Source organism: Erythranthe guttata, chromosome 11 (genome assembly GCF_056151865.1).
Source record: "Erythranthe guttata isolate IM_541 chromosome 11, IM_541, whole genome shotgun sequence".
Lineage (NCBI taxonomy): Eukaryota > Viridiplantae > Streptophyta > Magnoliopsida > Lamiales > Phrymaceae > Erythranthe > Erythranthe guttata.
In genome coordinates, this window is record NC_142543.1 from 14043582 (window position 1) to 14062339 (window position 18758).

Sequence of the window (18758 nt, forward strand, 5' to 3'; positions counted from 1 at the left end):
ATATTTACATAATTAATAATTAAATTAAATCTTTTAGATTCATGTTAAAGATAAGTATTTTATTTTTAAAATATGTTATGATAATCACTTAAAAATTATTTATAACTAATAAAAAATACAAAATAAGTAAAAACCCGGTTGGACCCTGGTTGAACCGGTCCAACCATGACCCAGCTGACACTCTGATTTATTAGCTTTAACAGTGTTATTGAGGAGAAAACTTTGAATATGTCGCAAATTTGATATCAGAAATTTGTGAGACCCCTAGGATATATGGATTCCCTATTTTGCCCTTTTTATAAATGACCTAATCCTACGCCTCTCTAAACATCCGCCTCCATTCTTCTCTCTATCTCTCTCGCCATTCTCTATTCTGTTTTCCCCTTTTCTCCATGGAAATCTCTGAGATAATTTTTTCCTCTCCCGAACTTCTTCTCCCTCACTCACCGTCACCTCCAGTCTCTGTCCCTCCACCAAAAATTATCATGGCCGCCACCTCTTTTCGGATCTCACCGTGCTCCACCACTTTGATCGAGACAACAACGCCACCGCAACACCGCTGCACCCCGTCGCGCACATGAAACTCCGGGACCTCGACGCGGCCCTCCTCCTTCTTCTCCTATGAGAACTCTACCAACACGATCTATTGTTGTAAGTTTAATTTTTATTTGAATTTTTGTTCTTCATTTGGTAAGAAGAAGAAAAGGATGTTGTTCCACAAAAAAACCACCACTCAATTTTGAAGTGTTAATGGATGAAGGTTTGTTCAAGTTCTGCATAAAATTTCTTGATCCAATTTTTTTTTCTTATATCCCCTAATTATTATTGTTACTTGGGTGGAATTCTGTGCATTGAAGAATGACTTACAAGACCATTCCATGTTTTAATCTATTTTTTAATATGTAATTTTGGGTTGCTTGGTCTGCTAATCAACTTTATATTAGATTAATTTGGATTAGATGAGATTCGATTGATAATGACATTTTCATAGTTTCTTATTCTGTCCGATTATGTTTCTGATTCGGTTTTGAGATTGTACAGTTTCAGTGGGTGCTCCAATGCAGAAGTTTTGACCTAATTCGTTGAATGTGTGGGTCGATGCTGGAATATGGTTAATTTATTTGAAGATGATGCGAAATGCTTTAAGTGAGAGGGCTTTGTTTATCAGTAGTAGAAACTTAATCAGTAGTTGGGTGATTAGAGTCAGGTGAATGTACAATTATATGTAGTCATATACAGTCATATGTAGTCATGGCTACATATAACTATATATGACTATAGAATTTGTAGTATACTATAGTCATTTGTAGTCGATTTCAGTACAAAAAATTAACATTTTTTTTGTATTTTTCGTGTAATCTAACTCGCATGTTCCATTTTTCTCTTTAACTTGTATTTTTTTTGTCGCAAGACTTTTTGCTTTTCGTTTTCTCTAACTGGTATTTTCTTTGCTACAGGGATTGTTGTTTTTGCCACTTCTATACAGTAAGAAATGACGGGGAGAAGTGCTTTACTACATGTTACTATAGTCATCAATGGTAACATGACTATATGTTACTATAGTCATATATAGTAACATTACTACATATATGGTAACCTGACTATTTGTTACATAGTCATATATAGTAACATTACTATATGTTACTATAGTCATATATAGTAACATATAGTAACATGTAGTCATGTCTGGGTTATGTGTGTTTTTAATATTGAGTGATGATGATGATTTTGTTCTTTATTGAAGAACATATGCATGTGATTGTATATTTCGATCTATATTTGTACAATTTGATATATAATATCAATATTTATTTCGATCTATATTTGTACAAGTTGATTTATAATATCAATAATTAAATTGTGATTTTTGTTGTTGGTGTCGATGAAGTTACTTTTTGTATATAATTAGCGGTATACATAGTTGGTCGACTATATATAACTATATAATTTTGGGGTGAAAAAAGGTACATGACTAGATATAACTTTGGAGTAAAAAAAAAGGTACGTGACTATATATACTATAGGCACATGTAGTCAAGTTATGTACAGGAAATTTTATAGAAAAAATATTTTTTAAAATAAAAAAAATTTAAAAAAAAAATTAAAAAATTAAAAATTAAAAAATTAAAAAATTAAAAAAATAATTAAAAAAAGTAAATAATTAGAAAATATGAAAATTTTTAAAAATAAAAAAATTTAAAATAAATAATAAAAATAAAAAATAAAAAATGAAAAATAATAATAAAATAAAAAATTATAATTTTTTATTAAAAATTCTGAAAAATGATAAATGCAGCTCCAAAAATGCTAAATGCAGTTGGCTATTATACTGAATGCATTTGGCAAAATGCTGAATGCAGTTGGCTATTATGCTGAATGCAGTTGTCAAAATGCTGAATGCAGTTGGGCAAAAATTATAAATAAGGGCACAATAGTACTTTTGCCCCTCCAGGGGGTATCTCAAAGAAAGAATTTTAGGGGTGGACTTATCCCTATATATTTTCCATTCTAGGGGTGTATATCAAATGGACCCTTATTATTGAAGCAACAGTCAAGTTCGAATAATATGTGGTTTATGTTAATTTACTCTTTTTTTTTTTTTTGTGTAAATAGTTGAACCAAAAGTATGGAGTCAAAATGAATATAAATTTTTATATTTTATTTAGTTTATGTCTCGAGGTCTTAGTCGTTTAAATTTTTCTAAAATTGTTTAGTGTTTAAATTCAACCTTTTTTTATTTTGAATTTAAAGTTAATCTTAAATTTTTTTAAGTTTCAATTTACTTTTTTTAATTATTTGGAGAAAAAAAATTAAAAAAATCAATTTGGACCCGAACCCAACCTGGACTCGGCCCGGGTGGATACCTAGGATCCAGACCCACCTCCCCACGGGTCGGTTTCGGGTCCCCTAAAAGTCGGATCCAGACCCGGACATGATCTGACCCGTGGTCGTGTCTACCTTCAACCAGGGACGGATCCAACAACAATTTGTAGGGGGGCGAAAGTTTGGAAACAATTACCGGAGAATCTATGGGCTTCAGGGACAGCGCTCCCAATTTTTTTTCTGGAACAACTTGGAAAAATGACTATAAAATAAGTAATTATTTGAATTTGTTTTATTTAAGTGGTGTTTGCAACCACTTTACAAAGTGATTATGAGTTTTTTTGTTTCAAAATCAGTTTTTTTAAACATAAAAAAGCTCATAATCATTTTAAAAAAGCATTTGAAACACAACCTTAATATGACTTTAATATCATTACTAATACACTTAGGTCTCGTTTGGTTCAATTGATTACGATTGATTGATCTCCTAATCCACCATGTACCGGCGTTTGGTTCGTGGGTTATAAACCCGGGATAGATCCTCAGCCCGTGTTTGTATCCCTCATTTCCGTGATTCAGCATCATGCCAGGGAAGGTGGGTTGAGATAATCCCATCTGGCGTCCCCACATAATTAGAATGTGAAATGACTCTTTGCCCCCGTCTACAACTCGTAAATTGCTCAATTACCGGGTATATAACTATACCTTCTCCTCAAACTCGATTGCTGAAGCCCTAATCGTCGTTTTTTTCTTCTCTCTCGCTATGGTCGCCTCCCTCAAACATCAAATTGCTTTCCCGTAAATCAATCTACCAATCATTTTACAATTTTACTTCTTTTACGACTCTTCTAATTACATTCAATTTTCGTGTTCAAGTTGTTTAGAAATGTCTACATCCCCTCCGACGACTGGTTGACGGTCGTAGCTTGTCCGGCTAAAGTTACCCTTCGACGCGTCTGCGATTAGCTATAGTATTGGGGGTCTCCATTGTCTCTATTGCTGAGCTGCATAGGTTTGTTGAGCTTTCTCTTTTTGTATGCAAATACACGAGTATACCCACTGACATATATGTTGTTGTGATACTGTATTTGTTTCATAATTTTTTTTTGTCTGTTATAATTTTGTATAGCTGTATGCAGGTCTAACTCGTTTATTAAATAAAAGTTTGACATGTGTATAATTATTTACTCTGGATCTATTTGTTTATAATTAGTGTAATGTGACCATATGTGTGTAGTCTCATGGTCCTGTTTGAATTGCTTAATTGGTGGGCTTATTTGTTCAATTTTTCATGTGGTGACAGCTCTATTTGCCCGATTTAATGGCGAACGAAACTGAACGAGAGGTATTAGTCGTAGCAGTGTATAATGTAGTTGACCAGATGAAAACACTTCTACTGATGCTCACACAATTAATTCGTTTGCTTAGACTTCGTCGTTCTATGTCTAGTAGAATGGGTACGATTAGGTCATACAGTATGAAAAGTAGGATCCCTGACCAAATCAAAGATCTCACATACATAGTTGGGTTGAATGATTCAATCTGTCATAAAAATCTTAGGATGAATACGAACACATTTAGTCGTTTGTGCTTCCTATTAGAAAATCTTGGTTGGCCAGTTTGCATTTGTAGCCGTGAAAAATTATCCATGCTTCATGTACATGGTTTTGCAGGCTTTACATGCACGTTCAATAAATGATCCACGCTTGATATGTATAAATCTCCCGATTCATCAAAGAATAACAAAATTCGAGAAGCTAGATAAAGATATTACAACGCGTTCGTAGTAGATCACACAATACAACTTGAGGGGATTTATCACAACAACAAAGAAATAAAAAAATTAAAATGCAGGCCAACCGAATTATAAAGCATATTTCAACACACACAATGCAAGAACTGTCGAAGTACACATTGCAATGTTTTTCCATTTTTTCAAACGTTTCTTTTCAGTAGCCAATGATAATTGCAATGTGTTGATTTTGTCCAATAATCCAGGAATGATTGCTTTAGCCCTATCACAAACCTCAGAATCACACCAGTAGAAGAACTTGCATTTATTAGCCTGCAAGAGAAAAAACAAAACCGGAAACCACACCTTTTAACGATGTTTCCAAATGGAGGAGGATATATTAGATACGGAATCTAGTACTTACACCTCTGGTCGGACATGTAACAAATCGGCGGCCTGGATTCGCCACAGTCCATGAAGTTTGGACTACGACATCAAAACCGCAAAGACAGATGAGAGGATGATTATGACCGCCTCCAACACCGCATTGAGCGACGCTTCGACCACCCTAAAATGCACTTGTACTGCTGCTACTCATGTTTTTAAATGAATTAAAGTAATTTAATCGTGATTATTAAAAGACAAATAAACTTAATCGTAATTACTGGAAGCTATGGGAAGAACGGGAAAACAAATAGGGAAATTTAGACAAACAGCACAAACATAAAATGTGAAATACATTAGGAACGAAAATATTCTCCTTTTATAAAGACCAAAGCAGGGGCAAAATAGGGGTTTACTATGCCTATCCCACTCAATCTTTCGAACCAAATACCAGATTGACATAATCCGTAGAGCAATCTTCAGGGGTAAACTTCCACACCAAACATGAGGTTGGATTGATCTACCCTTATCAGTACAGTGTAATCCTATTGTGTTTATACTATCCCATCCCTTCCCGTCAGCTGAACCAAACGAGGCCTTAAACTTAAAAATAATCAATTACAAATGATTATTTTCATTTTTAGGGGAACAAATACACTAAGTACATGAATGAAAAAAAAAAAAAAGCATTAAAAAATCATTTTTTTTCTTAAAGGGGGGCTGGCATGTTCGCCCATGCCTTCAATACTTTGTTTTCTTCAGGTAGAAAATTTTCGAAGAATTTATTCAACTTACATACCTCAAATAATATAATTTTTCCGTAGCACTTTTTTACTTCTTCCAAGGTTGACTCGTCATCATCGTTGTTGCTATTCGACTCCAAAGACTCACCGAACTCTTCTACTCTACTAATATCGAATAATTGAGCTATTAAGATCATTTGGACTTTTTGTCTTTCAATTATTAGGCTCTTTGGTACAAAGTAAAAATTATGGCTACTCTTCTCCTTTTTTATCTAACCATTCTTGACTAAAGTGTTGCACTTAAGGGATTTTTTAAAAACTATTTTCTTGAATCGAGGAATATTTGATTCATCCGTAAGGACTTATAAACCTACTCGAATCTCAAGAGTTTAAAAGTCTCCACCTTTTTTCTTGAGATATGGTTCGAGATGTATTTTCTTCGAATTTTTGCTCATTCCTCTTCTTCTATTTTCTTTTTTTTTTTTTTTTTTTGAGAAGAAGGACTAAACAATTTTTTTAAACAACACTCAACGATATAATCTATCAAGAAACCTCCATCTAATATAACCACTTTAAAAGAAAGAACACCGTTTCTACAAGGCTTAATCAAAATTCAAATGATAAGAATGTTAAAATGTAGGCTTGAAAGGATTAAACTGTTCAAAGAAGGCCCAAATCAAATTTCAAATTACTCAACTCAATACTTCGCTTCGCAAATTTCTAAGTTGAGTTCTAAAACCGAACATCATATAATATAACATAAATTAACACCAAGTTTAAAACACAAAATTTTCAACAAAAGCAATGCATAATTCATGATTCCTAACAATGACTCATTCTTAAGTTACTTTAAATAGAAATCTCACCGAAAATTCAATCATGGTCAAGCCAAATCAAGTAATTCCATTATCAAACATTGACTATCTTTCATCATAAAATTTACATTGCCCTCAATGTAAGCACGAAGTTGAAGGATAGAAAACATCTGATTAGTCGAAATGTCCATCTCCGAGCCGCGGTCCTCCATCTCCTCCTCCACCTTGATTGTTGTTGCCACCACCTTCATCCCGGTCGTCAGAAAGATCAGGCACATGCTCTAGTATCGGCGCCGACAAAGGTCATGACTCTATGCAATCGGCTGTCCCGCACCCAAGTGGCGTACAATTGCCTGCAACATTTTCCCCGACCACTTTTGAAGGTCCTCGACCATACTAACTTTATGTTCCTAGGTGGCCAACTGATTGCATGTAATCACCGCCTCTCGCTCCATCCTCTTTTGAAAGCGATGATTGAAGGTGAAGCTTGTGCCTTCTCTTGCATGCCTCGGTTCTTGTTGACGTACGGCTCCCACTTCGGCTAAGGCTAGTGGCTCCTCACGGACGGCTTGTTTGAATTTTTGGGCCGCTTTGTCGTCAATCGGCTTCCGACATTTGATTTCGATATCTGTCGATTTTGTTGGTACTTTGGCTTTCTAGCACAATCCAGTTGTTGATCATGGAGGTTCGAAGTTGACCAGAAATGATAGTGTCTATATCGACCTGCTCGCCTTTGATGATATAGTAAGCGAGGGCGCATCTTTCGTGATTTACTCCGGTAAAAGACATGGTGGGGATCAAATTGGCACAAATGAAGACGATTACACGCTTTGCCTTCTTGGTTGATGTTTTTCCAACTGAGATCGTACATGTCTTTGTACGGGTACTCAATCCATGTTGGACTTCCATCACATATCACATCGCCTATTTGGTCTTTTGTGTCATGATCTCACATTCATGCCCAAGAGGTCGGTTCGGCCCGAAGGTGGTAGTAATTGTTGATGTTGTAGTGTCCCCAATCAACACGAACTCCTCGGACAATGCTCGAAAGGAGAGGCTCATCTCGTCTTTGTGGAGCCGGTTGTTGGCGTAGAACTCTCTTAACTAACGAGAGGTTGATGGTATTTTCGGCCTTCCGGTGCGCATAGGGATTGCCATCTTCTTTTGACAATCTCTCGGTTCAAATTATTGTATTGAGATAGTGTAATGTCGAGAGCCCTCTAAGTGATATCCGTCTTAAACTGATGCTTACTAAACATGGCTTTGGCCCCATCAACACAAAATCCATCCTTGTGGGGACTTGGAATTTCGGCGGTGCGTTTACCCTTTCCTTTGTCTTGGGTTGAAGATTCTCCTCTTGGTCTTTTATTGGACGACCTGGTTGGAATGTGATTGGAAGATGACTGGAGAAGACTTGGCGCGGAAATTTCCCCCAAACTTGGTTCGAGCAATTCGTCGAACATTTGGCGTGCGTACTTGGAAAAGCTAGGGTTTGATGATTTTCGTGTCTTCTTTAAGCCTCCCTGCCAAAAATCAACAACAAACTTCAATTTTATGGAGTAGGGAGTGTTCTTGTGTTATTTGAGAGTGTTTATGTGTGAATTTTGGAGAAAATATTCAAAAGAGATTTTCACTCGAAAAGAAATTTAAGGATTTGTGTGGGCTACTCTCTAAAATTTCTCCCTTTTAATACGCCGAACTTTCCTATCGGACGGCCATCCGAGTTTTCAAACCTATTTTACCATTTCTACATAATGAAATGGTAAAATATAGATGATATGGTTGGAGACTTGGTGAAAAATGGCTTGTTAAAACACTATTCAAATGCTAAAAAAAAATATAAGTCATTTTTTTAACATTTATGGTTGTAGATGCTCTTACGTTTCTAAATTAGCTGTAAATAATAAAAAATGATAAGGCAAAGCACAAAAATATAGATAGCATAGTGGTTAATTATAAGTACAAAATGTCAGAATCACTTCCTCATATTTTCTTCTCTCTCCTGCTCTCTCTAGCTAACATACAATTCTTAACAGTATTTTGTGTTCATTACAATATGCTCGTAAGACGATAGATATCAGTGGATAACCGGCTTCAAAGGATGAGCTCTAAGCGCCGACAAGTCCAAACTTGCATCTAGCTCTTCATCTAGTTCTCCAACGATGCTTCTACATATGTAAAAGAAAACCAGTCAGATTACCGAAAGCAGAATAAATCAAATATAAAAAACGAACACTCAGTTACACTGATAATTCAAAAGATACAAAATGAGAATATCATACATGTTATCACCGCGTATGATATAAAGCCCCAAGACAAGTTGCTGCACACCTTCCTAAAAAACGAGGAAAAAGATTTATCAGATAAAACATGATTGGCAAATCGAAACTAAAATTACGAGCAGCAGTCGAGTAAATGTACAAAGAACAGATGTCGGGAATTATAAGATTGAGACTTCGACTATATGAGCACAAGTACACTCTTACATTCGTCTGTCGGATTGAGTCATTTAACAAATGATTTAAAATCCATACATCTCATTTTTTAGAATTCCTTCCCATTTGGACTCATTTCAAATCCATTCATTCGAAATCCTTCAATCAAAACGCAGCCTAAAAGTTCTTTCATGGAAACTTTTTCATTTTTGCAGGGCTAGCAAAAAACTTCTTTCTAATTGCTTTCCGACTTTCAGAAATAGAGATAAAATAAACGAGGACTAAAAAAATAAGTGGCAAGTACTTCTGCTGCCATCATTTTGCTCTTGATAATCTCAACATATTCTTACGAAATGTTCGTACGGGCAAATTAACATGGTTTAATTAGGCTGATCTCCGGGTTAGTGTAGAAGATCTAACTTGATTGACGAGCGAAGACCAATATGCAGAAAAAAAGAATAAGATTGTTTACATGGATAAAGAAAAGTCGATTATATTCCTCAAGGCAAACAATCAACATATTTGATTCTTGCAAGAAAAACGAACCTTGGTGGAGTAAACCCGCTCATGAGATTCGTCGAGGATTATGTTGGTAGCCTGGTCAAATCCTTTCAGAACTCCCTGCACGATAGATCACCGTTTTTAGTGAAACATATCGTAAACGATAAAATATTAAAATTTGCTATTTGGCCCATGTATGTATAAAGCTCACCACAATATTCCGCCCGTCATTTGTGATAACTGAAATTATTTCTGTAATAACATAAACAAGAAAACTTTGTCAAGGATCGAAAACTACGCATATAATAAACATCTGGAAATTCAAGTGTACACTATTGAGACTATACAGAATCATTGTTTACTTCTTTTTTTATTTGACGAAATTTAATACATTTAATACGCTCCTATCGTGTCAGCTAAGGTATAAAATTTAAAAACATAACAACGAGATTTGGATGTTCTAGAAAATAATCGAAGCTCTAACCTTCGTATCAATACTATTGCTACGATTATATTCTCGATTGAAGTTTGTACTCACTAAACTTGATTGGCAATCGGCTACACGATTACAGAAGGTTTACCAAATCACATTTTCACTAACCAAAAAAACTGCAATATCATTTGCTTCGACAAAAATAGCATAAGTAAAAGAAAACAGCACTCCATTTCAAACGCCCGATGTTTTATTGTTCTTTTTTCGTTTACTCACTTGTTAGAACAACCCAATTCAAGAGTGCATAGTCGGGAGTGCGAAGAAGCCATCAAGGGTTTTAACAATCTTTTCACCAACATAAAAAAACCTATTCGGGCAACGTATTAAAGTTCGACTAGCATAACAATCGACTCTAAACCACGTAATTTAACGGGACTTAAGAAATTACTCAGAAAAAATGAGATAATGTATTCGAGGAGGAGAATAGAGGTGCATACGATCAACGAGATTCTCGAGTCCAGCATCAGTTGCCATCTTCTTATCAACAAGCAACCTAAGCAATTTGATGTCGGGCTGCTGCTGCGAATTTCTGTTTCAATAGAAATCGAACTATCGTTAAAACGCAATCGGTCATATTTCATACTCATACCAAAACACACAAACAACTTTAAATGAAAACAAGTGAAATATTCAATACCACAAGCATATATTAGTGCCGAAAAATGAAAACTGAAAGAGAATTAAATTTAACTATACACAAATTGCGTTTAGAGTTAACTAACAAGACGAAGAACAATTTTCTGAGATAAAAAAAGTCGAGTCGAACAATCTACGATACAGGCAAAATCAATAAACTCATCGTACATCAAAATAATTATATTTATTATTTTTTTAATGAAATCAGCAGCATATCGAATAGTAATCACAGAATCTTCTTGCAGTGGTGATGATTGTTCTACTTACCAAGAGGCGGCGGCGCGTTTCTCTACCGCTGAGGGGGAGGGATCGGGAAACTTGGTGGGGGGTGGGGGGTGGGGTGGGGGTGGGTGGGAGAGGGAACAAGGGTTTTACAAATTGAGGCAAATCTGAACCTTTTGGGTGGGATTATTTTCCGGTTTAATAAATATCTATTTGAAATTTAATGTTTTATTTTTATTTTTACGGGTATTTGAATTTGAATTTCAGATTAATTTTGCTGTGGACCCTTTTTATTCTTTTTCTTTTATATAACTGAAATGATCAGTGCATGCATCGGTTAATCGTGTAGACACTACTTTTACTATTCTTCAAAAAAAAAAAAAAACTTTTACTATTCTTCAAAAATTAAAAGGTAAATATTCTCACAAACTGTCTCAAGCTTTTGTAGTTCGATTTCACATTCCGACCGAGACGACAATAGATCGGAGGTAATTTCTACATTTTTTTTATTGTTTCGTTACGTAGATTATGATTATTGATTTTTTTTTAAACGAAGCATCTAGTAGTACTCGTGTGATTCTACACGAGTACAATGGAGTTACTCGTGTAGAACCACGCGAGAAGATGAAGATATGTTTTTTTTTATTTTTTTTTATAATTGAAAATGCGTATGTTTTTATTGAAAAAAAATTAAAAATAATGGAGCTCGTGTGTTATTAGGCGAACAGGGGGTTGTGCTCGTGTCAAGCCATGCGAGCTCATTTCATCGAACTCGCCTAAAATCACACGAGCTCTATTTATTTTAAATTTTTTTTGTTGCTCGTGTGAAAACACGCTAGCAGATCTATTGTCATCGCGTGCCTGCACAAGAGAAAAATAGATCTACTCGTTTGTTTTCACACGACAACTTTATTTTTATTTTTATTTTTAATTAAATACTAATTCAGTTTTTATGTTAAATTACAGATGGCCAGAGGCAGAAGGGAAAGTTTAATGAGTCAAGTTGCGGGAAAATGTAAGAGTTTGATGAAAGCTTTGGGTGGGAAGTCGAACAATCCGGATGATCCGGATTGTATTAGAGATCGGGGAGTTCTTGCATCCTATCATAGAAGGAAAGCGACGATAAGAGAAGAAGCGAAGAAAGCGAGAGAATAAGTTATTGCAGTCAGAGCCGGGCATTTTGTACCTATTGCCGATGATCTTCAAGTCGGTCATGTTCGTACTATGTTGCAGTATGCGTCCGATGATGACGGCAATGATGATTATGAGGGTGGTGAGCCGACATGTAAAGGTGGTCGTGGCGTAAATTTTTTGTTGTAAATCTGCTATGAACGAGAATTTTGCCGAGGCGAGTTGTCTCTGTCCTTAAGACGAAATTTCCCCGCAACGGTGCTAACGGATTAAATGGAAATCGTCTCCCAAGATACAACGGCAAAACTTGGAATAGAAGCACTCCAAATCCCAAGTACGACGAACTGTACTTTGTGTAGAACTTTTCGAGAGAATCTGAAAGGGAAGGCTTAGTATGCAGTAGGCTTGTATTTGGAGTGAAGTGAGGAATTGTGGGAATGTTAGGGTCTATTTATAAGGTTTGAAAAGTAGTGTCCTTTGGAACAAAAAGGTACCTTTTGTTTGAATGGTTGCACCTTGAGCCAATTGGGAGTAGTTGCACCATTTCGGGTTGAGCCTGAATGGTTTGCATTGGTTCGGCCGCACCAATTCAGACCAGTCAGACCAATCGAGATGGGCTTCGAGTAATAAGGGCCCAATGGGTTAAAGCCCATGACCTAATGTTTTTGGCCCAAAAATTAATGTAGTGATTTGGGCCCGAGCCCAAATCCAAATCCGATCCGTACGAACGAGCGAGCGAGCCGAGCCGGGCGGCCGGTCGGACGGCGGCGGCGCGCGCGCGTGTGGGCACGATTTGAAACACATAACATATAGGCCTTTCTCCCAAACAAAGTTGAATGCCCAAAGGGCGTGACCCTTTGTCCCAATATTTTGATATATATACAGCTCAGTACTTCTCTACTTTTCCAATGTGGGATATCTCAAAATCCCACTTTCCTTATATTTTGGACTAGTAATTTTTCATTCACCACAAAATTGGTTCTAATCCAAATTCATTTATATACTCAATTAGACCGTATAATAATATTGATAAAAAATTGTTCATGACTCAATTTTAACCAATTTTTCCCAACATTTTTCAATTTTGGATGGTCCGCGCGAAGGAAGGCCGGGGAATTTGGAATTTATGCGTTGGTTTAAGTCATATAGCGATATATGTTTGGGATGAATATGTAAATTTGTTTTTAATACGTTTTTTTATATATTTTTATAATTTTTGTTTTCGCTATCTAATATATGCAATTTAATTTAGGGACATCGTGGTATTGGACGGGTCAAGTCGAGAAATAAATCACTAAAAAACTACCTCGGTCCGCAGGATGACACGATGATTAACAGGTTGGAGGAACCGGGCTTTACTACTTACGACACTGATGGCTCCCCAATATGAATCAAAAGCTAATGTTAGCGTCCGTTGAGAGGTCGCAGCCGGAGACGAACAGCTTCCACATGCCGTGGGGAAAGATGACGAAAACAATAAACTACCTATGACTTCGCCAAATGCAAATAACAAACTAAAAAAAAATCATCATTAAAAACACCAACAAAAAACTATTTATGGAACACGTTGCAAACAACAAAAATATTAAACAAAGTGTTAGTAAAACGTAACTGAAGACATACCTTGCAAGATGCCAACTGACGCAGAACGGAAGCACGGTAAAGAATTAATTTCTACGAATTAATCCTATAGAACACGATAACTCTGGAATCCACCAGATAATTGAGAGAAAACTCAGAAATTTTATTAATAATGAAAAGATGCTGAAAAATAAACCCTAGAGCAACTATTTATACTAAAGAAAAACGAAAAACCTAATCAAACTAGGAAAACGAGAAAATTACCAAAAAAGGAAAAAAAAAACAAAATAACTCCTAAACCTAATAGAATACCGAAAGTTGGAACAACCCAACTTGCGGAATTCAAATCCGATTTTTCTAGAATTAATTATGAATTATTTAAAATTTTCCTAAAATTGCAACAACGTCGTTTTGAAGGTCTAAACGACCTCGAAACGCTAAAATCCATCGCACATCATGGCGTAACGGTGAGTTTGACTCCCCTCGTCGTTCCGGTTCGGAAAAGTTTGGCCCCACCCAATTCCGACTCCGCCACCTCTGCATCAAAACCAGTGGAATCGATGATGTTTGTTGTCCTCTTTAATTCTTTCACCAAGAAATAATCTCATAATTTAAAACATCCCTATTTTTTCTTCTCTACAATATTTCTTCATAAAAAAAATAAAAAGAAAAAGAAATAGAACAAAGAAGGGAGAGAGAGAGAGAGAGAGAGAGAGAGAGAGAGAGAGAGAGAGAGAGAGAGAGAGAGAGAGATACAAAGGGAGAGAGATGAGTAATAAATATATAGTGAGATAAACGTGAGATTAGAGAGATGATATATTAAATTTGTTTTCTTATTAATTGAGGTTGTTTATGTCTGTATACTAGGTATTTTATTTTATTTATATTATTTTTTTCGTTCATAGGACCTATACCTATATTCATCTAGTAACTAGGTTCTCTACCTATATGAATCCAAAATAAATGGTGTCTAGCAAATTTCGCTATTATTATTTTACGGATTAATATCTATTTGAAATGTTTTTATTTTTACGGGCATTTAAATTTGAATTTCAGATTAATTTTGCTATGGGCCCTTTTTTCTTTTTCTTTTATATAATCAGAAAAACCGGAATATTGCGTTAAAGCAAAACATAAAAATAAAAGAGTTACAAAACGATTTTTTTAAAAAAAGTTACAAAATTATGAGCAGCAAAATTTTGAAATTTTTAGAAGAAAAATTAGAGGATGTATGGTTGCATTTTTAATGGGATATTCCATTCAATCATAATTTCTAATAAATTTTTTGAAATATTTTAGCTTTTGTTTATAAAATAAAAAGTGTAATGGACACTTTGCCGCTAAACTATAGTGGCTTTTGCACTTTAGCCCTGAATTATTTTTTTTTTTTCCAAATTTCACCTCAACTCATAAGACACTTGCTTGATATTATTAACTTTTTTATAAAATAAAAAGGATAATAATATGATAAATCTTGATTTTATTTCCCATTTCGAGAATAAAATATTTACATGACATAATATTGTATCATAATTATTTAAATTTGCTTATTGATTTCCGAAAATGAATGATTTTTTAATATTTAATTGATTTGTGCCTTAATTATGTATTATTTACTTTAAGTCCATTTGATATACACCCCTCATATGGAAAATATAAAGGGATATGTCCACCCCTTAAAATGAGATACGCTCTGCAGAGGCGAAAATACTATTGTGCCCTTATTTGCAATTTTCGCCCAATTGCATTCAGCAATTTCACCAATTGCATTTATCATTTTGAACCTGCATTTAGTATTTTTGTACTGCATATATCATCATTTTTAATTTAATAATTTTTTTATTCATGTATATATATTGTACATTTTTTTATTATTATTTTATTTTTTTTATAAAATATTTTTTTAATATTTCGATTTTTGTTAATTTTTCGATTTTTTTTTTCAATTTTTTTGTACTTTTTTTAATTTTTTAATTTATTTAATTTTTTTTTTAGTTTTTTTATTTCTTATATAAATTCAAATTTTGGTAATATTACTGAACCGAAAGTATACTACACATGACTACAGTGTACTACAAGTTCAAAAGTCATGTATAGTTATATGTAGTCATGTATTGTCTTTTTACCCCCAAAATTCATCTACACAACAAATAAAATTCACAATTTAGATGTTGATATTATAAATCAACTAACAAACAAAAAATGAAAAAATACAAACATGCATATATTCTTCAAACATGAACAAGTATTACTGTACATTAAAAAACCTATAGCATAAATATATTGTATGTTACTATAGGTGACTATAGTTATCTACAATGATCTATAGTTATATATAGTGATATAAAGTCTAGACTACTGTAGCATGAATCCAACTTCACAAGGCACTTCATCGCATCTTATTCTGTGCATGTCATAAAATTATAATAAAAACAAAACCTGCGACAAAAAAATACGAGTTAAATAGCAAAATGGAAAATGCGAGTTAGGTTACATGAAAAATACAAAAGAAAATGATTTTTATTTTGTTGATAAATTTGCTGAACTGAAATCGACTACAAATGACTATAGTATACTACAAGTCCTATAGTCCTATATGCAACCATGATTATACATGACTAGATATGACTGTATATGTACAAGTCCTATAGTCATGTATAGTTATATGTAGCCATGACTATACATGCATGACTACATATAACTGTATATGACTAAGTAACCACTATTGATTAAATTTCTACTACAGACAAACAAAGCTCTCAACTTGAGGCATTTCGAATCATCTTCAAATAAATACAAAAAAGAATTTACATATACTTATAATAAAAAATTAAATTAATCCAAAAAATTTAAATTAAAGTAATTCAAAAACATAGTAGATCTGTTTTTTTTTTTTGATAAGCTAATCCAAAAAATTAAATTAAAAAATTAAATTAATCCAAAAAATTTAAATTAATTAAAAAACATAGGAGATCTGGGGTGTTTTTTTTTTTTTTTTGATAAATATAGTAAATATATACAAATCAAACACCACCGGTTCCAGATCTGAAATTTACCACTAGATCCGGCTACAAATTGTCGAATCGCAATTTGAAATTTTCGAATTCAGTTGGTTTTCATAAAAAAAAAACAATTAAAAAAGGTGAAATAGTAAGAATTTAGAGCTTAAAAAAATAGATTAAAAATGGATGGACATTCATAAATTAAAAAATAACTTAAAAAGGTGAAGTGGATGGTTTAATACGAAGTTCAAGGCGGTGGGAGGAGCAACGACAGCCGGCACAAGGCCGTGGCGGAGCAGCGGCGCAAGGCGGTGACGGAGTAGCCATTGGCGGAACTATTAAGGGGCTAGGGGGCTGTTGACACCCAAGATTAAAAAATAATAATTTTTTTAGGTATTTTGGTATTGTATTATTGAATGTTACTTTTGGCCCCCCAAAGTTTTTCTAAATATGTGTTTTAATCCTTAATTTTTTTTTGAATATATATATATATATATATATATATATATATATATATATATATATATATATATATATATATATATATACACTATTAAATATATATTTTTTTAAATAAAATGGTTGAAACTTCTATTATTTTAAAATTTATGAATATTTACTTATTTGTGATTTTTTTTTTATCAATGACTACAAAATAACATGAGACGATGCCATGAATTCCCATAACATTAAGTACGATACATTATTAGAATAATTTGGATTAATTTAGATTTTTTGTCATGCTTAAAATATGATAAAATTATAATATATATGTTATTTTAATTAAAAAATTTCAATATAAACTTACTTTTGCAATGTCTTGTGAATCTAATTTTTTTTTCAGGGCGCTGCCTCGAACCCCAAAATTTTAGCTAGCCCCTCCTACATTTTGATCCTGGTTCCGCCCCTGGGAGAAGCGGCGCAAGGCGGTGATGGAGCAGCGGCGGAAGGCTGTGGGCAGCCACATGGAAAGAGAGTTAGAGAGAGATGAAGAGAGAGAAAGAAAGAGAAGAGAGAGAGAGAGTTAGAAGAGATGAAGAGAGAAAAAAAATAGAGAGAATTACGGCTGGAAAAAAAATGTGTGAGGAAGTGGGAGAAAAAATTAGGGGGTTAGGGTTTTAAATTGTAATTAAAAGGGTAAAACGGTTATTTTAATTTTGCTAGGGGTTATCCCACATTTCCCCATTTACTTTTTAGCAAATTAAAGAGAAGTATAAAATCCTTTTTACACCACACTCATCACTTTCATCCATTTTCGTTCTAGAAAACTACAAATGTTCCGTAAAGTTTCATTTTTTCTGTTAATTTTTCGCATGCTTTATATTTATGTGTTTTTATTATTAATTATGTTGTATTTATACAATAATTATTTATACTTTTATTTACATATATATAAGATTGTATATCTAACATTTTATTTTGTTTGTTTACTATTGTAGATATAGTCGGCAAACGTTTGTTTTTCGTACTGACTCATTATTTTATGTTAAGATTTAACTCCATAATTGTTGGCACCGGATTTCTGTTAGTGAAGATTGAAGAAATACGCTATACGTGGAAACTAAAGATTGACAAAGATTTGTTTTCCATGTTTATTTTGGAATTAATTAGAGTCCTATTCTTGTAATATTTTTATTAGGACTTAGATTTATTTCAATGTATTATATTCTAGTTAGGTATCTTTTGTACTTATCTAGAATAGAAGTTGAAATCGACTAGGATTCTATTACCTAGTTAATCGATTTCTTAGGGCCCAAGTTAGGTTTAGGGTGGTGGATTTCGTGCCTATATAAGGCCCTCAACCTCATATGAGTCCTATGGAGCTTTAATAAGAAAAATCTTAGCATAAAGGCTTTGAAGGGTGCAGCCCGTGCTGCAGCTCTGTCGGCACATCAGGTGTCGCAACAGAACAGGTTTCTTCTACCAGGCCATAAAGAAGATCGGCGTTTCGGGAGAAGTGCTTAAAAGATATCGGGAGAGGTCGATCCGCCGTTTGAAGAATGTTCAACATTGGAGGAAGTCCAAGAGTGCGGAGTAGGAATTGCTTTGATTATCAACAAGTTCGAGTCGTGTGCAAGAACGGCATATTACATAAAGAGGGAGTCTTTAGTGTTGTTATTAAGTCCTATTAATGTACACTTAAATCTGAACTAGTTTTGCAAGTCCTCGTGGATGTAGGATACGTTTGTATCCGAACCACATTAAATTGTTGTGTTCTTTATTCTGCTTTTAGTAGATTTATTACTGTGACAACACAAGA

The 18758-nt window shown here is 34.1% G+C and overlaps 1 protein-coding gene and 1 long non-coding RNA gene across 2 annotated transcripts; one reads left to right on the plus strand and one right to left on the minus strand.

The window, feature by feature from the left end:
* Positions 1–267: 267 nt before the first annotated feature.
* LOC105971123 (uncharacterized) lies at positions 268–1821 on the plus strand. The gene is made up of 2 exons (XR_001174018.2): positions 268–1207; positions 1458–1821. It is a non-coding gene; the product is annotated as an uncharacterized LOC105971123 (long non-coding RNA).
* A 6590-nt stretch (positions 1822–8411) lies between these two features.
* LSM8 (Small nuclear ribonucleoprotein family protein) lies at positions 8412–10999 on the minus strand. Its single transcript, XM_012995971.2, has 6 exons — positions 10830–10999; positions 10364–10455; positions 9645–9685; positions 9479–9553; positions 8780–8832; positions 8412–8665 (listed from the first exon to the last, which is right to left on the minus strand). Exons 2-6 carry the CDS (start codon positions 10398–10400, stop codon positions 8575–8577), a joined length of 297 nt encoding a protein of 98 aa, XP_012851425.1. The 5' UTR covers positions 10401–10455; positions 10830–10999; the 3' UTR covers positions 8412–8574.
* Positions 11000–18758: the final 7759 nt, after the last annotated feature.